At 50.3% G+C, this 12,063-nt stretch overlaps 1 protein-coding gene across 1 annotated transcript in view; it reads right to left on the reverse strand.

The window, feature by feature from the left end:
- Nucleotides 1–309: 309 nt before the first annotated feature.
- The window catches only part of DNAI1 (dynein axonemal intermediate chain 1), a 130,627-nt gene continuing 118,873 nt past the window's right edge, over nucleotides 310–12,063 (reverse strand). The window contains exon 20 of the mRNA XM_058824480.1: nucleotides 310–499. Within this exon, the coding sequence (XP_058680463.1) occupies nucleotides 395–499 (105 nt within the window). The 3' untranslated portion in view covers nucleotides 310–394. The remainder of the gene's footprint in view (nucleotides 500–12,063) is intronic.

The raw sequence follows: 12,063 nt of genomic DNA on the forward strand, positions 1-12,063 counted from the left end.
GCCTGGGGGGTGTTTACAGCTCAGAGCTCAGTCTCTCTGGCCAGCACTCACACAGTGGGACTGGCTGCCATGAAGCTGCAGCCCTAAAGTTTTCCTAGGCCCCCACTCCTGCCCTCCATAGGGCTCTCAGCTGGTGCAAGCCCAGTCAAGGCTTGGAAAAGCCAAGGGCCTTGTGGCTCTGGAGGGCCAAGCATGGTGAGATTTGCCCAACCCAGACATGGGTGCTTACCACAGCTCTCCCAGCACCTCAGTTTATTTGTCCGGGCATAGAGGAAGTGTTCCTGCTGTGCAAAAAGTGGGCAGCAGGGGCCCGTGGCTTGCATGCCAAGCAGTCACCGATCAAAGCCCAGCTTGTTTGGTCAGAGACTGCCCACAGAGTCATCATTCCCCCCTCTCACTGCTCTTCTTTCTTCCCTGGCTGTCTCACCAGGCTAAGCAGCTTCTCCATTTTTGCTATTTCCTCCTCGGGACCTTTCTTCACCTCCTGGCCTTTCTTCTCCTGCAAAGAGACCAAGCAGGATAGAACTGTGAGCAGGGAGGAAAGCAGGGATGAGGAAGGGTGTCCACCACAGGGACGGCTGCTGGCGTACTGTGTCTGAGCTCTCACCCCTCACTGGAGGCTGATCCACAGGGGGATGCACCTGCTTATCCTCATTTTTCAAGCCCAAGGTGCCATGAGATGTGTGAAAGCTCCTATGAGCTGGGAAAGGACACTAATGAAGTGTTTGGATAGGAATGATAGTGGATCTATTGATCCACAATGACTCAAAGCCTTTTCTACCTCTCTCTTCCTAGACCTTCTTAGCCCCACATTCCCCCAGCAGCTGTCCCAAGCATCCCAGGGACTCCCTGCCTGAGTGCTACAGCAAAATACCAGCATCTTGAGAAAAATCACATAGCACAAGGGAAAGAACCTGCTCAGTTCAGCCTTCGCTTGTCTGGGTGCAGCAGGAGCTTTCCAGGCCTGGCAGAGGATGATGTCCCTGCTGAAGGCACAAATTCCACTCAGTGCTTTGGGCAGAACATGTTTCTGCTGCGCTGTGGGCTGCAGCATTGCTCTCAGCAGAGTTCTGGCACTTTGGGAAAGTGATTAACCGGGCTTAGGCTCTCCAGGTTCTCATCACGTAAGACACAGCTGCAGCAGAGGAATTTTCCAAGCTACACTGAGCCCACCAAGCCCTCCTGCAGCTGAGCGTCTATGCCATGGGATTGCTCCAAAACAGCATCTCCACAGTCACCACTTCCATCATGCAGTGCTGCCTTTCAGTCCCAGCCTTCCCCTTTGCCAGCCTGCTGGATCTCGCCTTGCCTCTGGATTTGGTGGGACACCCCTGCTTTGGGGCTGGGGAGCTCCTCTGTGTGCAGCATGGCTCTAGGCACCCCAGGAAGCAGCTGCCCAGCATAGGTGAGCAGGAGGGCTGGCACAGCCTGGCAAGTGGGCTCAGGAGAGGTGGCAATGGGCCTACAGCACCGCAGCAGAGCAGAGGGAAGGGAACATCCCTGGCCACTCTTGGAGGCAGCCTGCAGGAAGCTGCTGTACAGGCTCTTCTTGGCATCCCCAAAGCACAGCCACTGCTCTCCGTGCTCTCAAAAGGCCAGGGGCAGCACTCAGCACCGAGGAAGGAGGCTGCCAGCTTTCCTCTCTCCCCACTTAGAGCTGATCGATTCTCCAGCCCCGCTAATGGCCGCGGGCGCAGCAATTACAAACACACACCCTCCCTTCAGCGCACAGCACCGGGAAAGTTCTTATCCCGCATGGATCTCGCTGCGTGTCTCCAACAAACGCGGGCACTGCTGAGTGATGACAAGGGGGAAAACACCAGGGAATCCCTCCCTGTGTCCTCCCTCCTCCCAGCCCAGCACAACCTCGGTGGGGCAGAGGTTTCCTAAGCTGCCAGAGGACACTGCTGAGATGAAAGCAGTCCTGAGGGGAGGATGGGGACAGGGATATTTGGAAACCCCTCTGCCCCCAAGAAGAGAGCCCCACTGCTGTTCTGAGCACTGGGATGAGCCCAGGTTCTTTCATTTACTGCGTCCATAGTCTCCATGGTGGGACAGTGCTGGATTGTGTTAATGCCAGCAGGTGAGCAGCACCCTTTGTGGCTCTGGTCTGGGCCACAGTGATGTTTGTAATGTCTGGACCAGTGATGTTTGTAATAATGGCCCACACCACAGCAGAGCATCTCTCTGAAAGAGAGCCTTGGCATAAACACAGCTGCTCGAGGTATTTCAGGACCTAGCTATTTCTGCAGAAAAGCTATTTTTCTGTCTGACAGCATTCAAACTCCTCCCTTTGGCACTCTGTGTCACATACAGCACCACACAAAGGTCCTCGAGACAGGCAAAAGAGGCACCTGCTTTGCTCAAATGGGAAGAGAAGATGCTGAAGACACCTGTCACCAATCCATCTCCATCCCAAGTCCTTTGACCTCTCTACTGGCAGGGTCAGGAACACACCCTGCCTGATGTCATGCAGGCCCATGGGAACTGTGTCTAAGCCTTGCTGAATTCACCAGCCTCAGGCAAGGCTCAGCTCCTGGTCACCAAACTGTCCCTAAAACTTTGACTTTCACACTGGCTCAGCTCCTTTGGTGCTTGTGAGCACGCTGTAACAAAGCCACATGCAGGCCTGTAATGAGCCGTAACTGAACCAGAGCCCTAATTTAACGCCACATAACCAAGCAAGCAAGATGACACAGGGAATGGAAATTACAATGTCCTTTTGGGGGCACTGGCATGGAAAGTTTCCCTTTATTCTGTCATCTGCTTCCCCAGGGCACTTGTGCTTGTGAGCTGGCTAGGCCGCTGATGGCACCAGCACAGCACGGAGGGATCTGCTTGGATGCATGTGGCAGCTTCCTGCAAATCCAGGGACTCGGATTGCATCAGACCTCTGAGGAGCAGTCCTTCTTGGAGCAGAGCTATTTGATGTCCCAGGGCACACACGAGGTGGGGAAGTGTCACTTCCACACATGGCTGCCAAAAGGTTCTGCCTCCAGCAGCTGCCACAGCCAGGTGTGGAGAGGGCACTTGTGGGGCTGTGCCACCATGTGTGCAGCTGAGCCTGCCCTCCACCTACATCCCTGCTTACACCACATCCATAGGGCTCATCAGGAGCTGGGAGTGAGCCAGGGCAGATCAATCTCCCCCTTGCAGCTGCTGGATGCAGAGCTGAGGTTACATGGGAGGTCTGTGCCTGAGCAGCTCATGGAAGGGGTACTGGAGCTGCTCAGAGCAGCATTTGCATTGACTTTACTGTTAGCTGCTTCCAGCTGGAGAGCAAAGTGTTCCTGTTGATATGTGACGAGGGACATGGCAGGAAAGCTCAGGGCAAGGCCAGGAAAGGTGCTGTGTGGGGATGGACTCTGCCCTGCTTACAGAATGTGACCTCAGGGAGGAGAGATGGGGAAGAGACCCCCTGTTTGTGTCCATGCTGCTGTATTTGTTGCCAGGTTTCTCACAGCCCTTATACTCCCTGTACCTCACATCTGAGGTCTTCCCTGGCTTGTCAAACAGGGAAACTGAGTCACAGAGCTCAGGCTTACAGGCAGTGTGGAGGACTTTTGATGGTCCTCTCAGCCCCAGGGTGAGCTGGCACTGGAAGTGAAGCAGGAGGTGACAGATGACTGAGGGAAGCCTCAGGGGGAAGGGTGGAGTGAGAACTAGGACAAAGATGAGGATGAGGCCTGGCTGTTTGAAGATTCCTTGACCCTTGGGAGCCTCAGCCCCACCCATCCCCACACTGGCACATGCTGAACTCCGCATTCAGGTTAAGGGACTCATTTAAACTGGAGTCTTGGCTAATGCCTTCATTCCCTAGTTGAACAGTATGCCACTGAGTTAATAAAACTCCCATAAAAGCTGTGATGCTGGCACTTCTCAGCTTCCATGTCTTTTTCCCATTGGTTGAATAATCATGAAACATCTGCTCCGAAGTCTTGATTAAACAAGGCCAAACATGTTTATATTTTAAAGCAGCAAGGAAGTCAACCATGCTGACATGAGCATAGTCAGGAAAGTCCCACAACTTCCTTGGGAGCAGAGGTGACCCTTTACCCTGCTGAGCTTGGCCAAGGGGCACAGGCCTGTCTCTGCCCTGCTGCTGTCATGACACTGATGTCATTCCTTACACCATGTGATTTCTGGATACAGTCATGCTGGAACAGGACCTAGACATTTTATAAAGCAGCCCAGACATTTTCTAAATCAGCCCAGACCTAAGAACTGGCCTCCTGTGCACAAGGGTTTAAGCTTTTACAGAGTTGCTTTGAAGGGGGTGAGAAGCCTCAAGAAGACATTTAAAATTGCTTATTCTTATTATCCTCAGTGGGAAGGGGCACACAGCCTGCCAGCTGTTCAGAGGAGTACTTCTTTGAGAGAAGATCTTTTCTTGTTCCTTCTGCTCAGGTTAAGGTGACAGTTCCAGGGTAAGGGCTCCTCCACTACCAAAACACACTAGTGACTGGCCTGGTGAACTCAACAAATGAAAGCAAAGGTGATGCTTCCCTGGAGCATTTCTGTCAGGAAGGCCAGGGAAAGCCAAACTCCTTCACGAACACAGAAAAATTTTCCTCATCATCTCCCTGGGCTTCTAACAAAACATTAATGGGATCAACAGGAATATGATAAGAGCTGCAGCCCTGAAGCCTCCCAGATCTACCTCATCATGGTCCTATTGCAACCCAATGCTGCAAATGAAGCTGGATTTGTGCTGAGCTGGGGATGATGTCTGTGCCAGGACCACTTCTGGGCTCTCCAGAAGTCCATTTGCATGAACAGCAACATGCTTTTCTACCACAGAAAGCCTTGAGGTACACCCACAGCCTGATCTGACAGCATCGGTCCTGGCCCACGGAAGGATTAGCTGACAGACTGGAGATAAGGATTTAGGCTTATTCCACTACTGTTTGGAAATAAATGACACAGTAAACAGCTTTTTTGCAGGGAATGAAGCCAGCAGAAAAGCCCAGGAGATGGCTGGGTCATTCAGGTGACAGCAGCCACACAGGATCACTGGCCTCAAGGATGCTCTTACCTCCAGCTTCAGGTACAACCTGTGCAGCTCAGGGCAAGCACCCTCACCTTGCTCAAACTCACATCCTGACTCAGAGACTTTCCCTGGAATCTGCACTGGCCCATGCCAAAGCACAGCAGGGCACACGGGTCTCAGGGCCCCAGCTGCCTGCCTTTGCTTGTTGGAAGTCACCATTTAGATTGGGTCACAGTGCTGGGACCAGCCTGTGGCTCAGCAGCACACATCTGCCAGGAAAGGCATGGGAGCAAAGGTCAGGACATCCAGCAGGCAGGAAGTGCAAAATTGGATCAGACCTGGAAGCGGATGGGATTGTCACTAGAAATAAACCAGAAGGAATTGGGCAGGGCATGTGGGCAGGGGTCAGTTGTCCCCAGACAGTTGTGTACCTGCCCAGAGCACACCACAGAGCTGGCCTGTCCACAAACATCTATGGGAGAGGGGAGGGAATGCCTGATGGAAGCAGCAGCAGCAGCAGCAGGGAGCTAAGAGCCTGGTCAGATCCATGGCCATCGGGGAGCACAGCCTGTGCATGGTCACTGCTGTGTGCCTGCCCTGCCAGGGGCTGGCTGGGACTCCCCCTCCTTGCTCACCCCCCCCTGCAGTGTCCTCTTGCCAAGCAGAAGTTGTGCACACAGCAGGAGCTGTTCCCTGAAGAACGTTCCCTGTTCTTGCTAACTCCAGAGCCTCGAGCAATGTCTCTTACAGACCACTAATTTAGGCACCTAAATTTAGCCATAAAAAGACCACATTTAGCATGAAAACTTCAGTGAACAAGGCCAAGCTGAGTGCAGATTTGTCTCATGGCAGTCCCCACAGCTCCTCTGAACTGGGCATTACAATGATTTGTTACCTCCTTCTGAATTTATCCCTGTACCAGCTGCAGAAACCCACCAAAACCATTTAAAACTCTCAGTCTTCTGTCTTTTCCATTGTCTGACACAAGTTCAGAAGAGGGGTGTTGTCAGGACCCACAGGTCATTAATCACCAAATAAATAGCTTTAAAGAGAAAGATAAGTTTTAAAGTAATCTTAATACGTTATGGGTCTGAAATGAGCTAATACCATAAACTCTACTCTGCACAGATGCTGTGACTAGGAAACATCAGCAACAGGGTCCCAGGAGGTCACACTGTGTTTTGTCAGCCTTGAGGACAATTTAGCTAAACTCTAACTGTGAGCTCTGGGTGTGTGAGATGAACAATAGCTTCTTTTGGGTGTCATCAGCCTTAGTCACTGAGATGAGCCAACATCTATAGACTCTACTCAAACAGAGCAGCCTGGTGAGAAAAAAAACTCTTCACAAGGTACATGGAAAAGATTTTCAGTCGTATCACTTAAGTGACTTGTACTAAGCACTGAGAAAAACCATTGTGTGCTCATCGTGCAAGGCAATTATCCTGTCCTGGCACACTGAGACCTCCTGAAGGAGTCAGAGTGGAATAAAACCCCTAAAAGCTTTTTCCTCAAGCCCAGGGAGTCCTGGTGGTGCAAACCATCACTGGGATAAGGACAGAGGGAATGGGATGCCCTTTCCTTCACCTCACTGTGGGGACAGGCAGCGCATCACCCACTCAAACCCTGCATCCAGCCCTACTGGATTCAGATTTTCTGAAGTGCCATTTGGCTCATCAGGATGGGATAAATTATTTCAAGTAGCTTTTAACATTTTGGGAAGCCCCAATTGTCAAAGCCTGTCTACATGCCAGGTGTTATAAAGGCCTGGGATGCAAAGGCTGGTGGAGGCATTAGTGCCCAGTGTTTAGCTGTGAGATCTCTCAGACCCAAGCAGTGGGGAGAAAGGAAATGAGATTTTAATTGAGATTATCCATAAAACCCACCAGACAGGCAATACCTAGTGTTCTACCTTGACTTCAAATATTGCTGGAATTCCAGTGACACCCAACACCAAACCTCAGGGTAACCTAGACAATCCAAAAGCTGAGCAGGTTTCCCTAATTTTGCACCTGCCATGAGGGGCCACATCTGCAGCACCTCTTCACCTGGGTTGGCAAACCTGACGTGAAAGGCTTGGGCACACACAGCACCCACAGGCACGTACAGCAAACCCATCTAGAGGGATAAACTCAAGGATATGCCCTGCAGAGTGCAGTGACCTCAGCATTCTTGAGCTGCAGCCCTTGATTCCTGCCAGGCAGCACAGCAGCACAGTCAGCACTCAGCATCTTTTTTTTTTTTTTTTTTTTTTTTTTTTTTTTTTTTTTTTATTACTTCAGCTTTACTTTAGCATTTTGGCATGCCAGCTCAGTAAGCTGTTACTGATTAGAGTTTAATAAAAGCAATCAAACACAAATGTGAATATGCAGCTCCTGCAACTCTTGGGTGCTGCTTTTATATCATAGAGCACAGCATCTCCTGAGACAACATTTGCAGTTGTATGAACAGTATATTTTAAAAAGTTGGAGCTTTCTCAATGCCTTTTTCTCTGGCCACAATTGTTAACATATACATATCCACCTTAATCACCTTTTAATTGCCTTAAGAAAGTCCACTTGCTGTTTTCCTTTTAACACAGCACCTTCTTTAATTTTTTTAATACAGTTCATAAAAGCATTTGTATAGGAAATATATTCTTGGTTGCTACTTTCATGGGAGAATGTGAATATACTTCATTTTGGATAAGTACAAGTGCAGCGGAAACTGGATTTTGTTATTATTAGAAGTAAAAATAAATGTCCGTGCTCAAAGAAGCCTCATATGTAATAACATTAAATGCCAATGGCATGAAAGATGTATTATGACTGATACTCTTCTGCTTATGAAAAAACTCAGTCTGCAATTTAATGTCAAGCTACATTCCTCTCTTTCTCTTTCCCACTCACCATGACTGAACTCAGGGATGCTTCAGAAATTGCACTAGATATTTCAGCTATGTGAACAATTTTGTCATCTCAATAATGCATTCTCCTTGTGTATTTTTAATTTAACTCACAGAGTCACCTGAGGCTGACCTAGGAGGGGTTAGTTCACTAGTGCACTCTTGTCCATGGTGGGAACAGCTCCTCTTAAACTGCTTGTCCAGATGCTTGTCCAGTCCTTGGGGTGCCAGCACAAGAGGCCCCATGCAGTGGATTGTCCCACTCTGCTCCCAACACCTGCACAGCCATTTCTTTTGGAACCGCCCAGGAATGGTGCTGCCAACCTATTCTTGGAGATGTCTCCAAGATGTCTATTGGAGGAGCATGCCCCTCTTATGCCCACTGAAACCTTCTCCCTCAGTCTTTTCCTGCTGTCTTGTTACCTCAGAGCACTGCCTTCTTTACCCTGCCAGCCCAGGATCTCTTTGGCAGTGCTCACCTCTCTCAGCTCCCTGATTCCAGCCTCTCAGCTGCTACTGAACCAGTCCTGGGTTGACTATATGATGCTGTTATCCCCAGTCGTCTTGTTCTGCTAATGCTGAAGTTTTGGACCTCTAAGACTTGTTCCAGAGAGTGAAGGGGGGAGAGAAGAAGGGCGCAGTTTGTTTTCAGACACTGCACTCCCTCCTCCTCATTCCTGATCCTGACTGTGCTATCTGAGGATGGACAGACAGTGGGAGAGAGCTCTCCTTTGCTTTTAGTTAGTTTTAGCTAGCTGAGGCAAAGAAGTTCCCTTGACTGTGTTTTTTTTTCCTTTTTCCCTTTTCTTTGGACCTGTTGAAACCTGCTCTGGCCTGAACACCCAGGGTAGCACCGGCAGCTGCAGCTGTGGCCCACCGGGCTGGGCCGGGCCTGCGACAATTCCAGCACTGAGGGACTGATCAGAGACTGAGTGAGCTGAGCTGCAACCCGGGGAGGGACTTTCTCAGTTTGTCATCTCTTTTGGAGCGGAAAGGGGTTTTATTGCTTAATATTGTTTAGGTTTTATTGTTTAATAAACAGGTTTTTTCCACTTTTCTCCAAGGAGGTATTTTCTCCCGGACTGGCTGCGGGGAGGGGCCGATTGAACCTGCTTTCCTAGAGAAGCCCCTTTGGGAATTCTCTCCCAAATTTGCTCTGAACCAGGACAACTGTCCTTGCTGTTCTCCTACTCCTCATGTGCCTCAACCCCAGTACCCAGAACTGGAGCAGAGGCCTTTGCAGTGCAAAGCAGTGCAGCAGGATCAGATCGTGTTTCCTGCTCACCCCCCCACTGCCTGTGCTCTCTGCTCAGGTAAGTGAGACCTTCCTCTGTTCACCTCCTCAGCCAGTTATTCCAACCTCCTTTCCCTCTGCTTCCCTCCATCCTCATCGAAGTGCATCCTGTTTACTTCAAACTGAGTCTTCCCATTTGCCTCAGATTAAATGGCTTGCACAGCTTCTCTCCACCTGCTGCACAGGAAACCGCCAGGCAAATGATGAATGCCACACAAACACTCCCAGGCCTGGGAAGCAGATACCCTGTTAGCCTGAGCAGCGTGGGACGTCACGCTAAATCACATCAGCCACGACTGAGCTACGCTGCAGCATGCAAATCAGGGCTTAAAAGAGGTCAGCCGGACGCAGGACAAGCACAGGAAATCCTGCCGCTAGAGCTGTTGTTCTTCCCTGGGATTTCACGCAGTTATGGCAGCTGAGAAATCCCTTCCTGCTCCACAGACAGACAGACAGCTGTATCCCACCACAGGGGGCTCCTGAGTGTTGCTGGTGTCAGTCCTCTCCTGGAGTGGGCTTGGCATAGTGCTGGTCCATGTTTTCTGCTGCCTGTTGAGACATCTGCCCTCTGAGCCCACGTATCCTGCAGTGATGCTGGGGTTGCGTTACACACTCCCCATCCATGCACACTGACCCAGCTGCATTGGACTGTCCGTGAGGGTCTGAGCAAGGCTGTGCAGGGAACAGCATTCCTGCTCATTCGACTGCAAATGCAGGGCCCAAGCACTGCATCTCAGCCAGAAGCAGACAGGATAAAACAGTGCAGGAGAATTCCAGCAACATGCTGGGAAGCAGTTCAGGGAGTGCTCCCCTGGGGCACAGGCACACACAGAAGCACTCCTTTCCTTCTGGGAGACACTGCCAGCTGATATGGCCTGACCTGGCCAAAAGCTGCTCTGCAGGAAGGAGCCCAGGATGGACCTGGATCCCTGGCATGCAGTGATGGGGATGGCAGCAGGGCTGGAGGGGATGGGATGCTCCTGTCCCACCAGCACACACACATTACCACATGCACTGGTGATGTGTCCCTACCCATACCTCACCCTGAGCCTGCCACCCAGCAACAGGGGGTCTTCTGGGTCCTGTCTGGAGACAAAGATGAGGTACACCCTGAATAAAAAGCAAATCTGGATTCTGTGTTTGTGTAAGCTGTTCAAGCAGGAGACAGCCAGTTTTAACCACAATCCAGTCTTAAGACGCTGATCTGGCTCCAGCCCAAGTCTTTGTACTAAGTTCCTTGACATCCTGTTTAGAAAAGCATTATTAAAATCTAATTGCTTCATGCATATATTGCTGTTTTAATTATAACAGAAGCAGGAGAGAGAGATGTGAGCAGTAATCCATCTCTGATGCTAATACATTTTTGAAGAAGGGACTGGCCATGGGAAAAGCCAATCCAACATCATCTGTGGAAACCAGAGGGAGATATTCCTAGTGATTGTCCACACTGCCAACAGCACAGCCTCAGCGTGGCCAGGAGTGGCCTCCCTAAAGTCCTCTTTGCTTTGAGACACTGACTGGGATGCTGCACCTGAATTAATTTTACATGTTTGCTGCTGTGTCTCTGTTGTACCAAAATGTAATTACTTCAGAGCCATAGACCAGTTAAACCCATCTGCTCCGCTGGCTGCTGAAACTAATGGATATTCTTTGAAACAAAGTATTGCAAAATAGAGGCATGCTGGAAAGAAAATTATGGGGAAGTCATCAAGGTCCTTAAAGCAAGCACTTCCCAAAGTAATCTCTCCACTGCCAAGCGAGTCCCACAAGTACCAAGGACAGAAGAAGCTTAACCAGCAGCCGGCAGTTTCATCAAAACAGTGGCAAAATAAGCTATCTGACAAATAATTGCAGATGTAAGGACTAGAGGGGACCTGTTGTCAGAGGCTCACTGACATTGATGCACATCCTTAACACTCAGTGGATAGGCGCACTACAGAAAAATCCTTCACCAAAAAGGCTTGTCAAGCACTGGAGGAGGCTGCCCAGGGAAGTTGTGGTGTCACCAGTGCTGAAGGTCTTTAAAAGGTATGCTGACACTCAGCGACATGGTTTAGTGATGGGCTTGGCAGTGCTGGTTAACAGCTGGAACTATGACACAAAGCTGGTCACCGTAGTGTCACTGAAAGCCTAAAAACACCAGCAAACACGGCCTGATCCTTGCCTCACTCTTTGTATTGCTGGAGCTGGGACAGGTGGACATGGCTGGGGCAGTGCTGCCAGGAAAACAGCCACCATTCCTCCTGGGGGCCCTTAAAGGAGGTATCCTTAAAAGAGGTATTCTCCTTAAGGGAGGGATCTCCTTGATGGAGATGGCAGAGGTCTTCTCACATCTGGATACCACTTCTGGCTGCAGATTCCAATGGCATAGTCAGATCATCATCTCAGGAGGGCTCACTTCTCCCCAGGCTCTCTGTTTCTATTCTGATCTGAGCCCAGGCACTGACTCTTGGTATCACCCTGGTGTGAGGAAATCCCTGAAAGTCAGATGTGTTGTCAGGCTGCAGGTCTGGGGGGAACTGGTAAGGACTGAACAAGAACCTGGTGATGTTTTCAGAGCACTCAAGGTGACAACCAGAGTTGTTCCTCTCCAACCAGAGTTGTTCCTCTCCACAAGCACAAAAGAGATGCCTAAACTTGCTTAGAGGAGTGGTGGAAGCAATTGCTTTGTAGAAATAATGTTGCCTCAGCCCTCCATACCCCACTGCTTCTCCCACAAAACAGTTAATCCTGTGGATCCTGCATGTAAAGTGCTGGGAGATGCAGTCAGCAATGCCAAGGTGTGGTGGTTTCTCCTGGCCCTTTGCTGATCCAGCTCTTCCCTTCCCTGTGAGGGAAGAGTCACCATCACTTGAGAGCTGGGTGAGACACAGCCCAGCAGGGGATGAGCCCATTTCA

This window comes from Ammospiza caudacuta, chromosome Z (assembly GCF_027887145.1).
Source record: "Ammospiza caudacuta isolate bAmmCau1 chromosome Z, bAmmCau1.pri, whole genome shotgun sequence".
Classification (NCBI taxonomy): Eukaryota; Metazoa; Chordata; class Aves; order Passeriformes; family Passerellidae; genus Ammospiza; species Ammospiza caudacuta.